A 25,937-nucleotide genomic window follows, 5' to 3' on the forward strand; every position below is an offset into this window, starting at 1 on the left:
GCAGAAAGCCCAGAAATAGACCCACATAAATATACTCAACTGAACTTTGTAAAAGAGCAAAAGCAATACATTAGAGAAAAGACAGTCTTTTCAACAAATTGTACTGGAATAACTGGACATCCCCCTGCCAAAAAAAAAAAAAAAAAAAAAAAAAAAAAAAGTCTGAACAGGTACCTTACACCCTTCCCAAGAATTACCTCAAAATGAATTACAGACCTAAATGTAAAATGCAAAAGCAAAAACTCCTAAATGACAGCACAGAATATCTAGGTAAGCTTAGGTATGGCAATGACTTTTTATTTTTTATTTTTGAGACAGAGTCTTGCTCTGTCGCCCAGGCTGGAGTGCAGTGGCACAATCTTGGCTCACTGCAACCTCCGCCTCCCAAGTTCAAGCAACTCTCCTGCCTCAGCCTCCTGAGTAGCTGGTATTATAGGCGTGCACCACCATACCCGGCTCATTTTTTTTGGTATTTTTAGTAGAAACGGAGTTTCACCATATCGGCCATGCTGGTCTCGAACTCCTGACCTTGTTGTCTGCCCACCTGGGCCTCCCAAAGGATTACAGGCATGAGCCACCGTGTCTGGCTGGCAATGACTTTTTAGAAACAGCATCAAAGGCATAATCTATGAAAGAAATAATTGAAAAACTGGACTTCTTTTAAATCAAAATCTTGTGTTTTGTGTAAGTAGTGTCAACAGAATGAGAAGACAAGCTATAGGCTAGGACAAAATGTTTAAAAAAGATAAAACTAATAAAGGACTATTATTTAAAATATACAAAAAGCTCTTAAACCCTAAATAATAAGAAAACTATAACTTGATTTTGAAATGCTCAAAAGACCTGATCATACATTTCACCAAAGAAGATATGCAGAAAACAAGTAAGCATATGAGAAGTTGTTTAATATCATATGTTATGAGAGAATTGCTAATTAAAACAATAACGAGATACCACTATATACCTGTTACAATAGCTAAAATTCAAAACACTGACAACAAACGCTGACAAGGATGTAGAGCAATAAGGTGTCTCATTCATACCTGGTGGGAATGCAAGATATGACCCAGGCTGAAAACTTTTGTCCACACAAAAACTTACACACAGATGTTTATAACAGTTTTACCTATAACTACTCCAGTTTGGAAGCCACTAGGATGTCCTACACTGGGTGAATGTAAAAAGTGTGGTACATCCAGACATTGGAATATTATTCAGTGCTAAAAAGAAATGAGCTATCAAGCCATAGGAAGACGTGGAAGAACACATATCAGTAAATGAAGGAAGCGAATGTGAAAAGCCTACATGCTTTATAATTCCTATTATTTGACTTTCTTGCAAATGCAAAACTATGGAGACAGTAAAAAGATCATTGTTTGCCAGGGATTAGGTGGGAGGGAGGGATGAATAAGTGGAGCACAGAGGATTTTTTAGAGCAATGAAACCATTCTGTGTGATACTATAATGGTGGATACATGCCATTCATCATACATTTGTCAAACCCCATAGAATGTGCCATACCAAGAATGAATGCTTATGCCAATGCTTATGAATGCTGTGGGCTTTGAACAATAATGATGTATCTCTATAGGTTTTTTTTTTTCTGTAATATGTGAACCACTATCATGTAAGATGTTGATGGGTTGATGGGGGGAGACTGTGCATGTGTGCAGACAGAATCTATAGAGAAACTCTTCAAATTTCCCACTTAATTTTGTTCTGAACATACAAATACTCTACAAAAGGAAAGTTTATTAATTTCCAAAATAGGTAGGAGAAGGGTAATGTTACTGTAGGAAGCTTTGCTTATTTGTGTTTGTTTTTATTTTTTACATTAATAAAGGAAATGATAAAGTCAACACATAGTACTGAGAATCATTCTTTTATTCATTTTGTTTGCTTGTTTTTGTTTTTTTTGTTTTGTTTTGTTTTTTTGAGACTGAGTCTCACTCTGTCACCAGGCTGGAATGCAGTAGCGCAATCTCGGCTCACTGCAACCTCCGCCTCCCAGGTTCCAGCAATTCTCCTGCCTCAGCCTCCCGAGTAGCTGGGACTACAGGTGCATGCCACCACGCGGGGCTAATTTTTGTACTTTTAGCAGAGACGGGGTTTCACCATGTTGGCCAGGATGGTCTCGATCTCTTGACCTCGTGATCCACCCGCCTTGGCTTCCCAAAGTGCTGGGATTACAGAAGTGAGCCATTGAGCCTGACCTGAAATTCATCCTGATGAGTAGCATAATCTCTTAAAATCCCTTAATAAGAGAATACTAAATAATTCCAGATAAATTGTTATTTTAATATGTAATCTATTTTATATTTGCATTAAGTTAATATTTTACAGTAAAGGATCCATGCATTCTTTTTTCTAATTTATATTATGAATAAGGCTTTCAAAGCTGAGTGAATTGTGTCAAATTTTTAACCCATTTACAGCTTCCGTTTTGTCCCATGTTATAAATCAAGGCAAATAAAAACTCTTACTTAAACCTTCCTCAACTCACTATGTACACTCAAGTTTTTGTCCTCATTTTGTTTCTTCTTAATTCTGGAGCAACCCTTTCACTTTATCTGAGAATTAAACTTCTGTCCTTTTTCTTGAAAAATAAACATTTATCCTGTTACCTCACCTACATAGTTACACTTTTTCTTAAAACTATCCCTGCTAATAGAGACTCAGTTACCCATATTACCATTGTTAATTAACTTCTATTTAAGCTTCTCTGGTAGATAGGAACTTGATAATTGCCTATCATGCACAAGCAATTTAGGTGACTAGGAAATACCATTCTCTACAGCCACACCCCTTTTTGTTTTCTTTTTTCTTTGAGACAGAGACAGAGTCTCACTCCGTCCTCCAGGCTGGAGTGTAGTGGTGCTATCTCAGCTCACTGCAGCCTCCACCTCCTAGGTTCAAATGTTTCTCCTGCCTCAGCCTCCCAAGGAGCTGAGACTACAGGCACCTGCCACCACATCCAGCTAATTTTTGTATTTTTAGTAGAGGTATGGTTTCACCATGTTAGCCAGGCTGGTCTTGAACTCCTGACCTCAAATGATCCACTCACCTCAGCCTCCCAAAATGCTGGGATTACATGCATGAGCCACTGCGGGCCCATCTCACATACATTATATTTATGTCTTATGTCTTCATCAAGTGACAAGAATGAGCACATTCATTAACATGATGTAAAATCATGGTAACACTGTAACATTTTAAGGTAAGAAGTAGAGTTGTATATTGTAAGCGCTAAGCTTGCTATTCAAGATCTTGAAGATAAGTACGTAACAATCTTAGAAATCACATTTAAGTGGACACTCTAAAAAATGTAGGTATGGATACAAAACATAAACAGAGTCATGATTCAGTTCAGTCAAACAGTTTTACTTTTTTATCATTTTAAACTTTAGATATGGATATCATTAGTTTATCTGATCAGTACACTATTATCAGAATTTTAAGAAGTTCAGGTTAACTAGTCTTTTCTGAAAACAGAAACTCAACATCCATACAAAATTATGGAGAAAACACAGCTATGAATTTCAGACAGAATTTTTAAATCAGTCTGATTTGTCCAAAGAATCAGTTTTTAACTAAATTTTTAAACAGTTTTTAATTGATACCTTATATTGGTACCTATTTATGGGGTACATGTGATGTTTTCTTACATGCATTGAATGAGGAGAATTGGTCTTAGTTCTTGCTTGAAAGTTTGGTAGAATTTGGCATTGAAGCCATCCAGTCCTGGACGTTTCTTTGTTGGGAGTCTTTATTACTGAATCAATCTCATTACTTACTATTGATCTGTTCCAGTTTTTTATTTCTTCCTGATTCACTCTCAGTAAGCTATATATGTGTATCCAGAAATTTATCCATTTCCTCCAACTTTCCAGTTCATTAGGATTTAGTTGCTTATAATGGTCTTTGATGAACTTTTGTATTTCTGTGGTATCAGTTGTAATGTCTGTTTTCTATTTCTGATTGTGTTTATTTTGATCTTATCCTTTTCTTTGTTGTCTTTTTTAGTGTCCATTTTGTTTAATTCTAGTTTTTATTATATGTTTCCTCCTACTTATTTTTAGTTGTGCTTTTTTTTTTTCTTTGTATCTTTTTTTTATGTAGTAGTTTATGGATATCAACTTTCCTCTTAGCACTGCATTTGCTATCTACCATAGGTTTTGGTAAGTTGTATTTCCATTTTCATTTGTTTCAAGAAATTTTTATATTTGTTTCTTAATTTCATCATTCATCCAGTGTTCATTCAGGAGCATATTTTTAAATTTTCTTGTATTTGTACATTTTTTAAAAGTTTCTCTTGTTACTGGTTTTTAGTTATATTCCATTGTGGTCTGAGAAGATAGGTGATGTGATTTCATTTTTTAAAAATTTGTTGAGACTTGTTTTGTGGCTTAACACATAGTCTACAAAGATTCACTTTTATTGCATGAATTTAGATTCATAAATTAAAATCTTTGTAATCTGCTAGCAGATCCTGTAAGAAGAATTTTTTCCCCTAAATTACTAGTACATTGGAAGTTTTATTTAAATATTACTATAGATTCATGAACTTCTTATACTATGTAAACCAATTATATCTTAGCTCCTGAAAATTCAGACTTCTAAATTTTATTTATTAATACTCTTCTTAGGAAAATACTTCATACATAATGAGAGAGAATGACTTCTGAGTTATAGCAACACAATGAAATTTGTAGCTTTAATTATACAGTCTCAGCAACAGGTTAGGTAATCAAGGAAACACCAAAGTTCACTGTTTAAGATTTCAAGGGATTATTTTCCCTTCTAGTAGTTATAAAATGTTTTATGAAATTATTTGGATGTACAAATAGTGAAACAAAGAATTAAAAAAATGGCAACTCTCATTCCTTTTCATGTCTCATATGAAGGACAAGAAATCCCTTTAATCTTAACAGAGGTCTCTAAAGTTCAGATTATAAAATTACATTCCCAATTATTAATGCTATGCATGGGGATTATCATTATCATCATTATCATCTTCTAGTGGAAACTATATCCAGAACCAAAATGGTGAAGAACTAGAAAAGAAAATGAAAAATTCAAAATTTAAAGAAAAAAGACAACTTGTAGTGGACTAGCATCACAGCAAAGGTAAAGTTCTATTGCCCTTTTTTTTTTTTTTTTTGAAACAGAGTCTTGCTGTTTCCCCCATATGGATGTATAGTGGCAGGATCATGGCTTACTTCAGTCTTGACCTCCCAGTTTCAAGCAGTCCCTCCACCTCAGCCTCCCAAGTAGCTAGACAAAAAGCACAGCACATGCCAGCACACCTGGCTAATTTTTGTATTTTTTGTAGAGACAAGGTCTCACTATTTCCTGTACTGGTCTTGAACTCCTGAACTCAAACAATTCTGGCCTTCCGAAGTGCTCTATTGTAGGCATGAGCCACTGCACCAGTACTCTATTGCTTTTTGAGAACCGCTTTGAGGAGAAAGAAAAGAAGTCCCTCCTAAACAGCTCCTGAAGTACATTTCTGTGCTATCACAGTTTGGTTGTCTTTATGAACCCACTTTAGTGTCTCAGTGGATCCTCCAAAAGTATAACATGTTAATATTCAAAGAATTTAAATGGTGACTTTTGTAAACATAAAAAGAAAATATATCAAATATTTTACTCCACTTCCTAATTAAGTAGAGGACTAGTGAGATTATAAATATGGTTCAAAGTGCGTTTTAGGAACTAGTTTCTTAAAGACAAGTTAATGAATTTTATGTTAGAATAATATAGCTAAGATACATACAATCTAGTTAATGTTTCACATGACAATAAACCATTATTTTGGGGATTATCCTTTTTAATAGTTGAAAATATTAGAATTTTCCAGGATAAAAATCTACAAATTAATAAAGAACTTCACTATGCCTAGTGTCACAAGATCTTTGTGGTATTGCTTTTCTGTCTGGTGATGTGTTTGCCCAAGTCTTGCTTAGGCCCGCTGGGCTTGTTCTGCCCACTTGGCCTGGCAGACTGTGCTAGGCTTACGCTACTGGCCTGGATCCCATACCTGCCAAGGGCAAGTCAGGCATGGAGTGGCAAGGGGTGTGTGAGGGAGCATGGGGTTCAGCCACTGTGCAATCACACATGCCGGCTGCTGCAATGGGATGGGCAGTTAGAGGTGCTGGCACAGGCACTGGCTATCTATGAGGCTGTGGCCAGATGAGGTGCACTGCAGGCAGCTTCCCCAGCTGGCACCGGGAAATGCAGTGGCACCTGGAAGCTTGGAGATACCAGGCACCACAGGATCCCAAAGAGGGAGTCACAACCCTGGCTCAGGGAGCTCTCAGGTCTGGGCTGCCTGAGAAGGCACAGCTCTTCTCTCCTTCTCTTTGACCTCAATGTGGCAAGTAAGGGGCATGTTTCAGCCCTGTGTTATAGCTCTTTTAGCTCTGCCATTCGGTAGGTCCCGAGTTCTTGTCTTGCAACCAGGAAGAATGAGGTACAGAGCCAAGTGGAGGATGAGCAAGATGAAGGGGAGCTTTATTGAGCAATAGAACAGCACACAGGAGACCTGCAGATGGTAGCTCCTTTCCACAGCCAAGGTGTCCTGATGAGTGTTCAGCTCTTAGCAGAAAGGAGACCCTGGAGAGGGAAGCTCCTCCTAGCAGGCAGGTCATCCCATTGTCTTCTTAGCTCTCAGCAGAGAGGCGGCCCTGGTGTGGATTGCTCCACTCTGCTATCGAACTGGTAGTCTCAATGTCTCTGCAGGTTTCTGAAGCTCTCAGCAGAAAAGAGGCCCTAGAATGGGTAGCTCCTCTCTTCTACTGGTTATTGGGACATCTGCTGTCAGCAGAAAGAGTAGCTCTTTTCTGCAGCTGGTCATCCCATTATCTGCTGTGCTCTGGCTGAGCCTGGGGCTTTCATAGGCCTAATAGAGGGAAAGTGCATGCTGATTGGTCCATGGGCAGCCATAGGAGGACCCAGGAAAAACCACCATGAGTTTGTCCTCCAAATCAGCAGGACTGGCAGTCCTGTCCCCAGGCTTCAGGCCTTCTCTCAGAGATCTGCCCCCTTCTGCCCAGGTATCTGTCTGCCTCCCCCTGCTGTTCATGGCAGATGGGCTTGGCCCCGATTTGCTCCAGGATGGGAGCAGGTGCCCACAGCAGGGAGAAGCCAAGCAGCAGGAGCAGGTACGTCTGAGCCTGCAGGGGCAGGGGGGCCTTCTCAGCTCTACCGCCTCCCCCACAGAGTGCAGGGATACCTGGGTCTGCAGCCACAATATGGGCTGCTGCGGTGACCCTAGGGGAGTGGGTCTCCTGCCTGCTCCTGGTCCCCCAAAAGTGCAGGGAAGCTCCATTCTGCAGCCACAGCTTGGGCACCTGCAGCCCTTCCCAGGAAGGTGAGGCTCCTGCCTCTTCCATGGAGCCAGAGGCCCAGGTCTGCAGCTGCAATTTGAGCAGCTGCAGCTGCACCTGGGGAGCTCCCACCCCACCTCAGAAGGAGAAGGGCTTATGCTTGTGGCCATCTGGAGTGGCTGCTGCTATAACTAGAACCTTTAGTCAGTAGTAAACAGTGAATCAAGTAAGTCCATTTCCCTGAATTATCCTTGTGTGGATCTGTTAAACAGTGCCTTCATATGACATTGAAAGAATATGTTGCCCTACTTTTGACCTTATTTCCAAGCTTTGAAAAACTTTTCTTAACATTTGGGATCAAAATGTGATTTATGCCGCTCTTACCCAGGGGTGCTTATGGTAACACTCAAATTTTCTTTGAAGGGAAAAGTCAATATGATAAAGTTGTCAGTTCTCCCCAAGGTAATCTTTAAAATCAGTCTGATTTCATTAAAACCATAACAAATATTTTCATATTACTTGGTAAATAAGCCCAAAACTAATTAGGAAGAGCAAAGTATCGAGAATGACTCAGACAAATTTGAAGAAAATGAACCATTTTAGGAGAATTGCCCTATGAAATGCAAAAACTAGTTATAAAGCTTTATTAGCTAAGACAATGTAACATTGATGCAAGGATAAACAAAAAGATAAATAGAACGTATAGGGAACCTACAAACATGATGATGCACATTTGAAAGCTTGACATATATAGTACTACTTAACTCTGGGGGAAAATGGACTCTAGTAAATGTTGTTTGGCCAGTTGTTTATATATTTGAAAAAACTAAAATTAGATTGCCTACACATACTATAATTTTAGAAAATTTCCAGGTGAATAACTACCTAAATATAGAAAATCAGAATGTTAATGCATTTTGAAGAAAACGTAGGCCCAAAGCAGTGGCTCACAGCTGTGCTCCACTTTGGGAGGCCAAGGCAGGAGGATCACTTGAGACAGTTTGAGACCAACCTAGGCAACATAGTGAGACTGCATCCCCCACCTCCCAAAAAAGGGAAGAACATATAGAGTCTTTTTATAACCTTTGGGCAGAAAAGTACTTCTTAAACAAAACAGAAAATAATACCTATTTACAAATGTGGATATACTTTAAAAAATTATTTTCCTCTAAACCACCATGTTTCAAAGAAATACAAAAAGACCAGCTACAGATAGGGTGAAAGTATTTGCAATATGTTTTAGGAAATATTAATATACAAGATATATAAAGATATCTCATGTAAATTAATAAGAAAAGTCACTCAACCCAACAACAACAGTGTAACAAATGGGTAAAAGAAATGATTTGACAATTTGTGGAAGTAGACAGGTGACTTATAAACATATGAAAAAATGTTTACCCACACTAGTAATCAGGAAAATGCAATTAAAATCACATTGTGCTATCTTTTTACACCTATATGATTGTCAGTACTTAAAGGATCTGAGCATACCTAGTATTCTTGAGGGCGTGGAGATTTGTTACTGTCTAATAAAATTGAAAATGCTTATGTTCTTTTCTTTGACTCAGAAATTTTATTTCTGGGTATATATCCTGGAGAAACTCATTCATGTGCATAAGGATGCATGTATGAAATTGACTGTTACAGCAATATTGTATTATAATTAAAATGGAAAACAACACAATTGTGCAGCTGCAAAATAAATACATTTTGACATATTGATAAAAGATGATACTATATGGTTGTAAAAATAAATTCAGTAGAATTACAGTTATAGTCATGGTTAAATCTCAAATGTAATGCTGAATGAAGCAAACTAAGTTGCAGAAAGAGAGGTATACTTCATAATTTTTGAAAATAAATGAATGTATATAAATTATGCCTTTTCATACATATATATAGATTCTGTTTCAAAAAATACATAGAAAAGTCACTTTATTCTTTTATTATTATTATTATTATACTTTAAGTTCTGGGGTACATGTGCAGAATATACAGGTTTGTTACATAGGTATACATATGCCATGGTAGTTTGCTGTACCCGTCAACCTGTCATCTAATTAGTATGGTGATTACCTCTGTATAAGCAATGAAGGAATAAAACTAGAGACAAATAATAAATGGACTTCATCTTTTCTGTAATGTGTTTCTTTAGAAAAAATATGATTCGGGCCGGCCGTGGTGGCTCACACCTGTAATCCCAGCATTTTGGGAGGCCAAGGCGGGAAGATCACGAGGTCAGGAGTTCAAGACCAGCCTGACCAACATGATGAAACCCCGTCTCTACTAAAAATAGAAAAAACATTAGCCAGGCTTGGTGGTGCACGCCTGTGATCCCAGCTACTCAGGAGGCTGAGGCAGGAGACTCTTGGACCCGGGAGTCAGAGGTTGTAGTGAGCCAAGATCACGCCACTGTACTCCAGTCTAGGTGACAGAGAGAGACACTGTCTCAAAACAAAAACAAAAACAAAAACAAAAAGAAAAAATATGACTCAAATATAGCACAATGTTAAGATTTTATAAAGGTGGGTATTGGGTACATGAAAGTTTATTATCTATTTCACTACATTTCTCATTTTTGAAGTATTTCATTATGAAGAATAAAAGTGATATATACAAAATATATATGGAAATGTAAAAATATTATACAGTAAACAGTATCAATACATACACTGCTCATAAACATAAGTATGAACACACACACAAACACTTACATGTATATGTAAGTATACACACGCACATGAATGAGCATTACATATTTGAAGTGTACACCTTGAATGGGAAGGATTCCCTGTAATTCCTGGTTAAGTTTTTCCTTAGGGAAGATAGATGTGTCGTGAGACTAGGTATTAGGCCCAAAGCATGTTTCAGCTGGGTCTCTTATGTTTTATGTACAGCTATTGAGGACAAAAATGATATAAATATAAATATGTCATGTGCTGTTGTCACTTTTTGTGATAGGAATATGGATGTTTGGTAAACCGAATGTCTCCATTTAGTATAACTTGTTTCTATCCTTTAAAACAGTCTCTATTTTTATTTTTTGATTTATATTTTGATTCAGGGGGTACATGTGCAGGTTTATTACCTGGGTATATTGTGTGAGGCTGAGGTTTGGGGTGTGAATGATCCTGTCACCCAGGTACCAGGCATAGTACCCAATATTTAGTTTTTCAGCCCTTGCTTCCCTCTCTCCCTTTCCCCTCTAGTAGTCCCCAGTTTCTATTGTTGCCTTCTTTATGTCCATGAGTTTCTAATGTTTAGCTTGCACTTATAAGTGAGAATGTGCAGTATTTGGTTTTCTGTTCCTGTGTTAGTTTGCGTAGGATAATGGCCTCCAAATTCATCCATGTTGCTGTAAAGGGTGTGATTTCATTCTTTTTTTATGGCTACATAGTATTCCATAGTGTATATCTACCACAGTTTCTTTATCTCATCCACCATTTGTAGACATCTAGGTTGATTCCATGTCTTTGCTGTTGTGAACAGTGCTGCAGTGAACATGCATGTATCACTTTGGTAGAAAGGTTTGTTTTCTTTTGAATATATACCCAGTAATAGGATTGCTGGATCACATGGTAGTTCTATTTTAAGTTCTTTGAGAAATCTTTAAACTGCTTTCCACAGTGGCTGAACTAATTTATATTCCTACCAATAGTGGATAAGCATTCCCTTTTCTCCACATTCTCCCCAGCATCTGCTGTTTTTTTTTTTTTTTTTTTAACTTTTTAGTAATAGCCATTCTGAATGGTGTGAGATGGTAACTCACTGTGGTTTTGATTTGCATTTCTCTGATGATTAGTGAAGTGGAGCATTTTTTTATGTTTGTTGGCCATTTGTATGTCTTCTTTTGAGAAATGTCTGTTCGTGTCTTTTGCCCAGGTTTTAATGGAAATAGTCTTTTTAAAACATTAAGTGTTTGACTAAGATCTGGAGCTTCTGTAGTCATCCCTGAGAATTCACAGGTGATTCTTTGTAAGACCTCAATGGATACCAAAATCTGTGGATGCTCAAGTCTCTTATAGTATAGTACAGAGATAGTATTTACACATAACCTCTGCACATCCTTTCAAATAGTTTAAATCGTCTCTGGATTACTTATATGTAATACAATGCAAATGCTGTATAGTTAAGTTTTTAAATTTGTACTTTTTATTGTACTACTTTTTTATTTTTTCAAAATATTTTATATCCACAATTTGTTGAATCCACAGATGTGGAACCCACTGATAACAGAAAGCAGGACTGACTGTATGTAAAATATAGATTTTAGATCAAAAAGTATCTTAAAAATCACATATTTTGCCAACTGATTTGTTGGAAATGATTATTACATAAATTAATTGTGGGTAATTTTTTTCCTCTTTCTAAAGAATACAAGTCAATGACCAGATTGTAGAAGTGGATGGAATCAGCTTGGTGGGTGTGACACAGAATTTTGCAGCAACAGTTCTCAGAAACACCAAGGGCAATGTCAGGTAAATATGTGTCTTCTAATACACACCATGTTGTTACTTTAGTTGAATTTTAATTTTCTATACTTTAACCTGCAAATAAATGTAATTACAATGACAATTTTACCTGAATAGTAAAACTTTGCTTTTAGTTTTAAATATTTTCACCTTTATTATAATTAGTTCATGAAAATGGAATTTAAAATTACAAATCATAGTATTTTAGAAAGATATGAAGACAAGTGCAAGTGCTTGTCTTCATATCTTTCTAAAATACTATGTTTTCCAGGAAGATATAATTTCTAGTTATAACCTCAATAAATATGAATTAGGTCCCAAATCTTTTTAAGGAACACAGTTATACAATACTTGAAATGATTATACATATGGTCAATGTTGTATGTTTTTTAGACAATCAGGTTGAATAAAGGTAAGTATATTTTTTAAATGTATATATTATTTTAAGGAATCAGCCATGACCAATGTTTGATGAATTATAACGTTTCAACTTAATGCACTTAGGGTGCATTTTTTTTTTTTTTTTTTTTTGGACCTTGAAATGTATATTCAACCTTGGGATTGTGAATATTGTATATTGGAAAACAAGTAAGAAAGCAGTTTGGAGCTAGTTGAAGTCAAGGTTTGAAATCAGGTATTTTTTTGCTTATATGTTACTTACTTAAGTATTGCTTATATCATACACTTTTCCATACATCTTGTGGAAGAAGCATTAAGGAAACATTATTTAGTATGTATAATGATGAAAATGGTTGGGTGTTCTCATTATCAAACTGAAACTGCTAAATACTCTGAAAACATTAACGAGTTAACATTGCTATATAGACAGTAACATTAGGATATTATTGCAGTATGTCTTATTTTGCTGAAGCATGAATTTAAGTTTTAGACATTAGGCTTTTTCAACTGTAAATCATCTTCTAATGCTAAAGGGATGCCTTAAGGAATATTACCTAAACTACTTCTGTGGGTGCTATGTTGATGTTTCTAGAATATCCACAGTCCTGAGAAAAGTGTGTAAAATAATTACAAAACTGCGTGGTGCTCTCTGAGTTGTGTGGGCGGGCCCATTCAGTAAATGTGATTGTTATTTTGAAGATCACTGTGTGTTCTTAAGAGCACTTTCCCATGTCAATATAGAACTTGGTTTTGAAGCTGTCCATTAGACTTTAAAGTAAATTTTAAAATGAAATAGGTAAGATATACATTCAACTCATAAGAACATTTCTCAGTTGGAAAAGAATTTGTAGTTACATGAAACCATAGCCATCCCTTTTTTCCCCTCTGTTGACTGCATAATCTTGTGTTATTATTTTCTCCTTGTACAGATTTCAGAAGTCTTCAAATGTCTTCTTAACTGGTCTGATTTCACGTTCTCGCTTCCTCAGTCTGCTTTGTTCACCATTACCCTCACAGAAGGACATAATTATAGTTTTCAAATACATGAAAGGCTATCATGGAAAAAGAAATTGACCTTGTTCTGCTTAACTCTAGTACAGATTGAGTATCCCTTATGTTAAATGCTTGGAACCAGAAATGTTTCCAATTTCAGATTTTTTTTTTTTGGCATATTAAAGTATCTGCAATATGTACTTAATAGCTGAGCATCCCTAATGTGAAAATTCAAAATCTGAAATGCTCCAATGAGTACTTCCTTTGAGTGTCATGTCAGTGCTCAAAAAGTTTTGAGTGTTCTGAACATTTTGGATTTCAGATATTTTGATGTGGGATGCTCAAGCTGTATAAACTTCCACGTGCAGGGGTTTTTTGTTTGTTTGTTTGTTTTGATTTTTGTTGTTGCTGTTTTTGAGACAGTCTTGCTCTGTTACCCAGGCTGGAGTGCACTGGTGCAATCTTGACTCACTGCAATCTCTGCCTCCTGGGTTCAAGCAATTCTCCTGCCTCAGCCTCCCAAGTAACTGGATTACAGGCATCCGCCACCACGCCCAGCTAATTTTTGTATTTTTAGTAGAGACGGGGTTTTGCCCTATTGGCCAGGTTGCTCTTGAACTCCTGACCTCAGGTAATCCACCCGCCTCAGCCTCCCAAAGTGCTAGGATCACAGGTGTGAGCCACTGCACCCAGCCCCATGTGCAGGTTTTTGTGTGGACGTAAGTTTTCTATTCTACTGGGTAAATACCAAGCATGGAGCATAATTGCTATATCATGTGGTAAGTGTATGTTTAGTTTTGTAAGAAACCACCAACCTATCTTCAAACTGGCTGTACCATCTTGTATTCCCATCAGTAATGAGTGAGAGTTCCTATTGCTCCACATCCTTGCCAGCATTTGTTGTCAGTGTTTTGGATTTTGACTATTCAAATAGATGTATGGTGGAATCTGATTGCTTTAATTTCCAATTACCTTCATTGTCTATTAATATTTACAATCGGTAACGAAAAGTTTCATGTTCATATGATTTGTAATCCTTTATAGTATTTTCTTTTTTACTCCCTCTTTTGGATTTTTTTCTCTTATAATTGGGTTTTTGTAATTTTTATCAGGGTGTAAATAGATCTGTGTTTATTTGGTTTTGTGAAATTCTGCTTGGGATTCAGTCTGAAGACTTGGGTTTGGGAAATTTTCTATTATGCTTTGGTTATTTGCTTTATTTCTTTTCCATTGTCTTCGGCCTCTCTTCTCAAACCACTATTGAGTGGGGCTTAGATTTTCTGGGCATATTCTCTAGAATCTTATTTTCTCTCAGGATCTCCATCTGTTTGAATTTTTGCTAGTATGCTATAAGAGTTTCTTAAGTTTTCTCTTCCAGATTACCATGGTTTTTTTCAGGCATGGCCTATTTTAACTGTTATATGCTTTATTCTCCGTTTTCTGTTTTTACTTCTAACTCCATTCTCTCTGCCCAGAGCTTAAGAATAGTATATTCAGCTTCCTACTTGACTTCTTAATATGACATTCTAAAAGGCAAATCAAATTTAATATACTCCAAGTATTATTCTTTATTTGTGCCATTCCCTGTCTTCTGCCCCTCTTCTCTGCTTTGCTCCCTCCCCTCAAAAAAACTCTGTATCACATGACATACAATTGGCTGCTTCCACCTTATCAAGTCTCAGTTCAAATATCAGTTCTTCAGTGAATGAACTTTTCTTATATTTATGTTGTCCAAACTCCTATTCACTCTATCTCAATTACCATGTTTTCTCCGTAGCATTCATTTACTGATCCTCTTCTGATCCTCTTCTCCTGGTTATTGAGTCTCTTTTGGGTTTTCTACTGTATTGATTCCTGTCTAGTCTGTATGATAATTTGAATATGAAAGTAATGATCTGTGACTTTTGAGGCTAAGTTATAAAAGGCACTGTGGCTTTCACCCTGCTCTTTCAGATCACCAATTTTAGGGAAATGTAGCTGCCATATCAAGAATGCTTTCAACTACCCTTTTGAAGATGCCTACACAGGGAAGACGTTGAGCCTGCCAGCAGCCAGCACTAACTTAACCAGCCATGTGGGGAGGCACCTTTGAAGATCTTCCAGCCTTAGTGAAGCATTCAGATGTCTGCAGCTTCAGCTAACAACTGGTTGAATTTTGTGAGAATCACCAAGCCACAATTGAACAGACAAGCCTCCCTTGAATTCTTGACGCACAGAAACTATGGAAGATAATAAGTGTTTATAAGTTTTGGGGTAATTTGTATCAGCATCTGCAACTTACACATATTTTGGTACCTGAACATGGGCTGCAGTTTAACAAAAACTGAAAATGTGGGAGTAGCTTTGGGACTGGACTGTTAGTGAGGCTGGAAGGACTATGAGGAGAGTATTAGTAAAAGCCAAAGAGATCTTACAGTGATTGTTGGGAGAAAACTGATGGCCTGTGAGGAGGAGGCTGGTGAGGGCTTAAAGAAGAAAACTATAAATGTTATTGAAAATTGGGCTGGGCGCAGTGGCTCACACCTGGAATCCCAGCATTTTGGGAAGCTGAGGCAGGTGGATCATCTGAGGTCGGGAGTTCGAGACCAGCCTGGCCAACATGGTAAAACCCCATCTCTACTAAAAATACACAAAATTAGCCAGGCGTGGTGGCACATGCCTATAATCCCAGCTACTTGGGAGGCTGAGGCAGGAGAATCACTGGAACCTGGGAGTCAGAGGTTGCAGTGAGCCGAGATCACGCCATTGCACTCCAGCCTGAGCAACAAGAATGAAGCTCCATTTCAAAAAAAAGAAAGAAAGAAAGAAAATTTGAAGAAGAAAGATGATCTTCATTTTGTAATGACAGAAGATTTAACAAAACTTACCTCTAGTAATATGGAAAGTAGACTATTCACTGGGACATTTAACTCATAAGATTTTAAGCCATTGTTGAAAGTGTCACTAGCTGCTTCTTGCTGTATATAACTAAAATTTTTGAGAAGATAGATAAGCTAAAGGAAGAATTGTTAAAAATAAAACAAATTAAACAAACTAGAAAACTTAGGCAAACTGGATAAATTTCTGGATACATATATGTAGCCTACCAAGATTGAATCAGGAAGAAATAGAAAACTAGAACAGATCAATAATAAGTAACAAGATTGTATCAGTAATAAAAATTCTCCCAAAAAAGCAAAGTCCAGGACTGGATGGCTTAAATGCCAAATTCTAGCAAACTTTCAAACAAGAACTAACACCAATTCTCCTCAAACTATTCCAAAAAATTGAAGCAGAGGGACTTCTCCCTGATTCTTTCTATAAGGCAAGCATTACCCTGATACCAAAAGGAGATAGGGACACAACCAAAAAGAAAACTGCAGGCCAATATTCCCAGTGAACACAGAGGCAAAAATCCTCAGCGAAATACTAGCAAGCCAAGTCCAACAGTACATCAAAAAGATAATACACCATGATTAAGTGGGATTTATCCTAGGGATACAAGAATGGCTCAACATATGCAAATCAATAAAATGTGCTACATCACATCAACAGAATGAAGGACAAAAACTATATGACTATCTCAGTCGATGCAGAAAAAGCATTTGATAAAATTCAGTATCCCTTCATGACAAAAACCCTCAACAAACCATACATAGAAGGAGCAAACCTGTATTAGTCCATTTTCATGCTGCTGATAAAGACATACCTGAGACTGGGCATTTTACAAAAGAAAGAGATCTAGTCAACTTATAGTTCCATGTGGCTGGGGAGGCCTCACAATCATGGTGGAAGGCAAGGAGGAGCAAGTCACATCTTACATGGATGACAGCAGGCAAAGAGAGAGAGCTTGTGTAGGGAAACTCCCATTTTTAAAACCATCATATCTCGTGAAACCCATTCACTATCACAAGAACAGCACAGGAAAGACCTGTCCCCATAATTCAATAACTTCCTACCAGGTTCCTCCCATGACATGTGGGAATTGTGGGAATAACAATTGAAGATGAGATTTGGGTGGGGACACAGCCAAATCATATCAATACCTGAACATAATAAAGGCCACATATGACAAACTGACAGCTAACATTGTATTGAGTGGGGAAAAGCTGAAAGCCTTTTCTCTAAGAGCTGAAACAAGACAAGAATGCCTACTTTCACTATTCCTATTCAACATAGTACTGGAAGTCCTAGCCAGTGTAATCAGGCAAGAGAAAGAAATAAAAGGTGTCTGAATCAGAAAAGAGGATGTCAAATAGTCCCTCTTTTCAGATGATGTGATCTTATATCTAGAAAAATTTGAAGACTCCACAAAAGAACTCTTAGATCTGATAAAACAAATTCAGTAAAGTCAGTCACAGGTTACAAAATCAGCGTACAAAAAATAAGTGGTGTTTCTATACAAAAATAATGAACTAGCTGAGAAAGAACACAAGAAGGCAACCACATTTACAATAGTTAAAAAAAAAATACCTCGGAATAAATGTAACCAAGGAGATGAAAGACCTCCACAAGGAAAACTACAAACACTGATGAAAGAAATTGAAGAGGACACAAACAAAACAAAGCGCCCATGCTCATGGATCAGAATAATTAACATTGTTAAAATGACCACATTCCCCAGAGCAGTCTGCTGATTCAGTATAATCCCTGTCAAAATATCGATGTCATTTTTCACAGAAATAGAAAAAAAAGAAAATCCTAATAGGATCTATTGGTAAGAAACTAAATAGGGCTCAAATACCAAAGTGATTCTGTGCAAAAAGAACAAAGTTGGAGGCATCACATTACCTGACTTCAAAATGTATCATAAGGCTGTAGTAACCAGAACAGCAAGATATTGGTATAAAAACAGAAACATAGACCAATAAAACAGAATGGAGGACCCAGAAACAAATTCACACCTTTATGGCGATCTGATTTTTGACAAAGACACCAAGAGCATACGTTGGGGAAAGGGCACCCTCTTCAATAAACCGTGCTAGGAAAATTGCTTATCTATTTGTAGGAGAATGAAACTGGACCCTTATCCCTCACTATATATAAAAATCAACCCAATATGGATTAAAGACTGAAATGTAAGCCCCACATCGGCAAAACAACTAGAAGGAAGCTTAGAGGAAACACTTCAGGACATTGGTATAGGCAAATACTTTATGGCTAAGACCTCAGAAGCACAGGCAATAAAAAAAAAATAGATAAATGGGACTATATTAATCTAAAAGACTTCTGCACAGCAAAGGAAACAACAGAGTGAAGAGACGGCCTGTTGAATGGGAGAAAATATTTATAAACTATTTATTCAATAAGATTCTAATATCTAGACCATTAAAGGAACTCAAACAATGCAACAGTAAAATAATAATAATAATAATAATAATAATAATAATAATCTCATTAAAAAGTGGCCAAAGGATATCAATAGACATTTCTCAAAATAAGACCTAGAAAATGGCTGATATATGCGAAGAGGCTCAACATCACTAATCAGGGAAGTGCAAAATAAAACTATAATAAGATATCCACTTACCCCAATTAGAATGGCTGTTATTAAAGAGACAAAAGGTAACAGGTGCTGACAAGGACGTGGAGAAAAAGGAACTCTTACACACCACTGCTGGGGATATAAGTTAATACAGTCATTAGGGAAAATAGTAAGGAGTTTTCTCAGAAAACTAAAAATAGAACTACCAAATGATCCAGGAGTCCTGCTACTAAGTATTTATTTAAAGAAAAGAAATCAGTATATCAAAGAGATGGCAGCATGGCAGTGTTTATTGCAGCACTATTCACAATAGCAGTGATATGGAATCAACCTACCTAAGTGTCCATCAAAGGATGAATGGATTTTTTAAAATGGTATATATACACAGTGAAATACTATTTTGCCATAAAAAAGGGAGAAATCATGTCATTTGTAACAACATGGATGGGAACTGGAGGTCATTATGTTAAATGAAATAAGCCAGACATAGAAAGACAACTATGACATGTTCTCAGTCCTATATGGGAGCTAAAAATGTTGATCTTGTGGAGATAGAGAGTAAAATGATAGTTACCAGAGGCTGGGAAGAGTGTAGGGGTGTGGGTGGGCGGATGAAGAGAGCTTAGTTAAAATGTGCAAAAATACAGTTCCCTAGAAGGAATAAGTTCTAATGTTCAGTAGCAGAATAGGGTGGTCGTAGTTAATAACAACCTATGTATATTACAAAATAGCTAGAACGGAGCACTTGAAGTGTTCCCAGCACATAGAAATGATAAATAGTAGACGGAATGAACACTCCAAATACCCTGATTTGTTCATTACACAGTATAGCATGTAAGAAAATGTCACTTTTACCCATAAATATGTACAAATGTTTATACCAATAAAAAATTTAAAAAATTAGTACAAGTTACCCTTAAACTAAATGTAGCTCTGATCCCACATTCAAAAGCCTTAAAAGCAAGCCTCAAAAAGATTTGTTTTTTAGTATCTTAACTGTCCCAGAGGAATACTCAAGAATACTTATTGTATTACAAAAAATATCTTTATATCTGGCATGCAATCAACAATTTCTGGGCATGCAAAGAGTGAGGAAAATATGAGCCACAGTCAGCGGAGAAATTAACTGAAACAGATCCAGCAATGTTAGAAATAAAAGCAGTAGATGAAAGCATTAAAATAGTTATTATAATTAGATTTCAGAAATACAATAAGGTAGCAAAAGGGCTGAGTGTGATAAGTAGATACACAAAAGATAAAAAGAAGGTCCCACTCCAACTTCTAAAATGAAACGTGTGTGTTATGAAATGTACATTGGATGGGGTAACAGATTCAAATATGCAGAATAAAAAAATTAGTTAATTTTAAGACGTACTACAGTAGAAAGTATCAGAATTTAAACACAGAAATAAAAGACAGGAAAGGATGAACAGAACTTCAAGAGGCTGTGGCATAATTATAAGCTACTAATATACACTTTTGGAATCTCAAAGGATTGAGATGAGAGAGGTGCTAGAAAAGATAACTGAAGAGATAATGGCTGAAAATTTTTCAAATTTGATTAAATTTTTAAGATTTATAATATCACAGATCCAAGACATTCAAGAAATCCCAAACAGAAGGAATATGATGAAAACTACGTGAAGAGACATCATAATCAAAGTACTTGAAATCAGTAGTAACGAAGAAAATTATAAAAGCCTTCTGAGAAGAAAGACATATTGTGTACAGTGAATCAAAGATAAGAATAGAGTAGACTTTGCAGTAGAAATAATACATCACCAAGGAAAGTGAGTAATAATTTAAAAGTTTTGAAAGAAAACTTGGAATTTTATACTCAAGAAAATAGCTTTCAAAATTGAAGATGAAATGAAAATTTTCTTCTATACGGAAGCTAAAAGAATTCATTACCTGGAGGATGCTATTATAAGAAATGTTAAGGGAAGTCTTTAATAATGTAAATAATATAAAATGAAATTCTAGGCCTACACAAGGAAATGAGGAGAAATAGAAATTACGTGGGTAAATATAGGCTACTTCATTTTTAAAAAAATTATTTAAAGGATTATTAACTTTTTAAAACAAAGGACATGACTGTGTTGTTTGAGATTTATAACATTGAGAAGTAAAATTTAGAATAATAGCATGTTGGCTTTTATGACAATATGGAAGTATACTTTTGTAAGGCGATTATGCTATGCATGATGTAGTATTATACTACTTGGAGACAGACTGAAATAAATTGAAGAGGTATGCTATAAGACATAACCAAACACTGAAGAAACCCCAGCAAAGAGTTATACCAGTAAAGAGTTATACAAAAAGGATAAAACATAATTATAAAAGTACTTAATGCAAAAAATAAAGAAAAAGAATATAGGGGAACAAGAAGTGATGTATAGAAAACTAACAGCACAATGATAGCTTTAAACCCAAACTTATCAGGAATTATCTTAAATGTAAATGGTCTAATGACCAATTTAAAGGCAGAGATTGTCATATTAGATTTTTAGAAAGTAAGTCTCAAATAGGTTAAAAGTAACAGAATAGAAAAAAAAGATCATGCTAGCATTAATCAAAAGAGCACTAGTGTGGTTATATTGATATTAGACAAAATGAATGTTAAAAGTCAGTTTTGAAAAGATAAATAAAGTTGGTAAATCTTTAGTCAGACTTGTTTGATATAAAAAGAACAAAAACACAAGTTAGAATGAGAAGGTATACTTACATATTCCACAGATATTTTAAGGATTAACTAATATTATGAAGAACTTTATGCCAGTGAATACAACAAGATAGACTAAATGGTTAAAATTTTTTGGAAGACAGTGCTATGAAAAATTACCAAAGCTCACTCAAGAAAAAATTGTTTATGCATATACATGAAGATGAGCTTAGATTTAAGAGCCTCTTAAAAAGAAAATTGTTTCACTGGTGAATCTTAGCAAGCATTAGATGGAAAAATAATACCACTTCGACATACACTCTTTCAGAACATGGAAGATGGTGTACTTCTCAACTACTTTTATGAAGCCAATGTTGCTATTATAGTATAATTTTTAAAAGGCATTAAAATACAAACTATCACAAACCAATATTCCTCATAAATGTAGATACAGAAATCCAAATTGGGTTATAAATCCAATAGCCAGGTGACATTTATTGTTTGAATGTGTGGTTGATTTAATGTTTACAAATCAACCCATGGAAGTTTTCATACTAATAGGATAAAGGTAAAAGTCATTTGTTCATCTCAACGGATGTAGATTTTTTAAAAAAGCTCTCAGGAAACTTGAAATGGAAGGAAACTTACTCAATGGGATAAATAGGATCTTAGTGAAACCTACAACTAATAACATACTTAATGGTGAAAGACGTAATGCTTTTCTCTTGGTATTAAGAACAATGCAAATATCTCTACCCTCACCACTTCCATTCAAGATTGTACCAGAGGCCATAGCTAGTTCACTGAGACAGTAATAACTACTGGAAAGCCCAAGGAATGAAAAGGAGGAAGTAAAACTCTTTATTCACAGGCAGCATTGTCATTTATACACAGATGACTATGTAGAAAATCCTAAGGTATCTACAAAAGATGCTACTTGAACTGATAACAGTCCAGTCATGTTACAGAAGATGAAGTTGATGTGCAGAAATCAGTCTATATACTATCAACATGAATAATCGAAAATTCAGATTGAAAATAACATTGATGACAGCATCCAAAATATTAAATACTTAAAGGTAAATCTAACAGTATATTGCGGACTTCCACACTTAAAGCAACAAAATATTGCTGACAGAATGTGAAGACAACTTAAATGAGGGAAGAAGTAGACTATGTTCAATGTATTACAATATTCAATATTGTTAAGATTTCAATTTCCCCTAAATTAGTCTGTAGATTAAACATAACCCTAGTAAAAATTTTAGAAGATTATTTTGTAGATGTTATCGTTAAAAAAAAAGTTTAGAGGACTTTCCCTGCCTGAAAACATCACTAATCAAGGCAGTCTGGCTGAGGTGTAAGAATAGTAATATAGATTAATGGATCAGAATAGAAATTTGCAATGCAGACCTGCGCATATGTAAAGAATTGATTTTTTAATAAAAGGTACAGGCCGGGCGCGGTGGCTCAAGCCTGTAATCCCAGCACTTTGGGAGGCCGAGACGGGCGGATCACGAGGTCAGGAGATCGAGACCATCCTGGCTAACACGGTGAAACCCCGTCTCTACTAAAAAATACAAAAAAACTAGCCGGGCGAGGTGGTGGGCGCCTGTAGTCCCAGCTACTTGGGAGGCTGAGGCAGGAGAATGGCGTGAACCCGGGAGGCGGAGCTTGCAGTGAGCTGAGATCCGGCCACTGCACTCCAGCCTGGGCGACAGAGCGAGACTCCGTCTCAAAAAAAATAAATAAATAAAAATAAATAAATTAATAAATAAATAAATAAATAAATAAATAAAGGTACAAAGGTAATTCAGTGGAGGAAATTATAGTCAACTCAGCAAATGGTGCTGGAAAAATTAGATAGTCTCATTGAAAACAAAATGAAAACAAAAAATCAAAAAAAATGCCTTGACCTTCATCTCACAGTATATATAAAAATTAACTTAAAACTGATCACAACCCAAATCGCAGCATCTAGAACACTAAGATTTCTAGAAAACAGGCAAAAATCTTTGTAATCAAACACCTCATATTCTCATATATAAATGGGAGCTAAACATGGGTATCCACGGACATACAGAGGGAAACACTATAGGTAATATACACTGGGGACTCTAAAAGAGGAGAACTGGAGGAGGGTGAATGTTGAAAAATTACCTATTGGGCATAAAGTTCATTGTTAAGGTGATGAGTACGCTAGAAGCCCAAACCCCACCACTACACAATATATCCATGTAACAAATCTGCTTACATACCCTCTAAATGAATGAAAAAAATGTTTTAATGTAATTTAAAAATTTAAATATTTTTTAGGGCACAAAAGCAAAAAGTGTAAGAGGAAATAATGATAAACTGCATCAAAATTTAAAACATTTGTTACAAAATACCCTTAAGAAAATGAAGAAACAAACCACAGAATGAATATCTGTAAAACAATTTTCTGATAAAGAACTCTCATAATTTAATAAGATTATTATATCAACTATATAACAGAGTTTTTAAACATGCAAATCCTACTAAAATGTGCAAATCACTGAAAGGGACCGTTCACCAAAGGAGATATACCATTAAACATTAAATGCTGCTTAACGTTATTAATTATTAGGGGCAGGTAAATTAAATCCACAATGAGGTTCTACTGTACACCTGTTAAAAAGGCCGACATTAAAAAGACTGATACCACTATGCACTGACAAGCATACGGACTGAGGTTCACATTTATTTGCTGATTGGAATGCAAAATAGCACAACCACTTTGCAGAACAATCTGGTAGGTTTTTACAAAGTTAGACTTACACTTCTACCAGCCAGCAATTCCACACCTAGCTATTTACTCAAGAACAATAAAAACATATATCTATATAAAGACTCATACTTGCATATTCATAGCAGCTTTTTCATAATAACTAAAAACTGGAAACAGCTCAAGTGTTCTTTAACTGATAAATGGATATACGAATTATATTATATCCCATATAGTGAAATATTTCTCAGTGATATGAAGGAACAAACTGCCAATCCTTTCAATACCATGTATGACTCTCAAAACCATTATACTGAGTAAAAGAAGCCAGAAGCCAATAGCCTGTATACTGCTTAAATACATTTGTATAAAATTCTGGAAAATACAAAACTGTGGTAATAGCAGATGTATGATTGCTCAGAATCACAATTCTGTTCTTTTACATTTGCTGAGGAGTGCTTTACTTCCAATTATGTGGTCAATTTTGGAATAAGTGTGATGTGGTGCTGAGAAGAATGTATATTCTGTTGATTTGGGGTGGAGAGTTCTATAGATGTCTATTAGGTCCGCTTGGTGCAGAGATGAGTTCAATTCCTGGATATCCTTGTTAACTTTCTGTCTCGTTGATCTGTCTAATGTTGACAGTGGAGTGTTGAAGTCTCCCATTATTATTGTGTGGGAATCTAAGTCTCTTTGTAAGTCTCTAAGGACTTGCTTTATGAATGTGGGTGCTCCTGTATTGGGTGCATATATATTTAGGATAGTTAGCTCTTCCTGTTGAATTGATCCCTTTACCATTATGTAATGGCCTTCTTTGTCTCTTTTGATCTTTGATGGTTTAAAGTCTATTTTATCAGAGACTAGGATTGCAACCCCTGCTTTTTTTTGTTCTCCATTTGTTTGGTAGATCTTCCTCCATCCCTTTATGTTGAGCCTATGTATGTCTCTGCATGTGAGATGGGTCTCCTGAATACAGCAGACTGATGGGTCTTGACTCTTTATCCAGTTTGCCAGTCTGTGTCTTTTAATTGGAGCATTTAGTCCATTAACATTTAAGGTTAATATTGTTATGTGTGAACTTGATCCTGCCATTATGATATTAACTGGTTATTTTGCTCGTTAGTTGATGCAGTTTCTTCCTAGCCTCGATGGTCTTTACATTTTGGCATGTTTTTGCAATGGCTGGTACCGGTTGTTCCTTTCCATGTTTAGGGCTTCCTTCAGGGTCTCTTGTAAGGCAGGCCTGGTAGTGACAAAATCTCTAAGCATTTGCTTATCTGCAAAGGATTTTATTTCTCCTTCACTTATGAAACTTAGTTTGGCTGGATATGAAATTCTGGGTTGAAAATTCTTTTCTTTAAAAACGTTGAATATTGGCCCCCACTCTCCTCTGGCTTGTAGAGTTTCTGCCGAGAGGTCTGCTGTTAGTCTGATGGGCTTCCCTTTGTAGGTAACCCGACCTTTCTCTCTGGCTGCCCTTCAGATTTTTTCCTTCATTTCAACTTTGGTGAATCTGGCAATTATGTGTCTTGGAGTTGCTCTTCTCGAGGAGTATCTTTGTGGCATTCTCTGTATTTCCTGAATTTGAATGTTGGCCTGCCCTACTAGGTTGGGGAAGTTCTCCTGGATGATATCCTGAAGAGTGTCTTCCAACTTGGTTCCATTTTCCCCCTCACTTTCAGGCACCCCAATGAGACGTAGATTTCGTCTTTTTACATAATCCCATACTTCTTGTAGGCTTTGTTCATTTCTTTTTCTTCTGGTTTCTCTTCTCGCTTCATTTCATTCACTTGATCCTCAATCGCTGATACTCTTTCTTCCAGTTGATCGAGTCGGTTACTGAAGCTTGTGGATTTGTCACGTATTT

The 25,937-nt window shown here is 36.2% G+C and overlaps 1 protein-coding gene across 4 annotated transcripts in view; it reads left to right on the top strand.

Annotated features, from left to right (window-relative positions):
- The window catches only part of PPP1R9A (protein phosphatase 1 regulatory subunit 9A), a 390,175-nt gene that overhangs the window by 242,579 nt on the left and 121,659 nt on the right, over nt 1–25,937 (top strand). For all 4 annotated transcript variants that reach the window (XM_030933321.1, XM_030933317.1, XM_030933320.1 and 1 more), the window contains exon 5: nt 11,705–11,809. In XM_030933321.1, the coding sequence (XP_030789181.1) occupies nt 11,705–11,809 (105 nt within the window). The remainder of the gene's footprint in view (nt 1–11,704; nt 11,810–25,937) is intronic.

The sequence above is a fragment of the Rhinopithecus roxellana genome, chromosome 6 (assembly GCF_007565055.1).
Source record: "Rhinopithecus roxellana isolate Shanxi Qingling chromosome 6, ASM756505v1, whole genome shotgun sequence".
Classification (NCBI taxonomy): Eukaryota; Metazoa; Chordata; class Mammalia; order Primates; family Cercopithecidae; genus Rhinopithecus; species Rhinopithecus roxellana.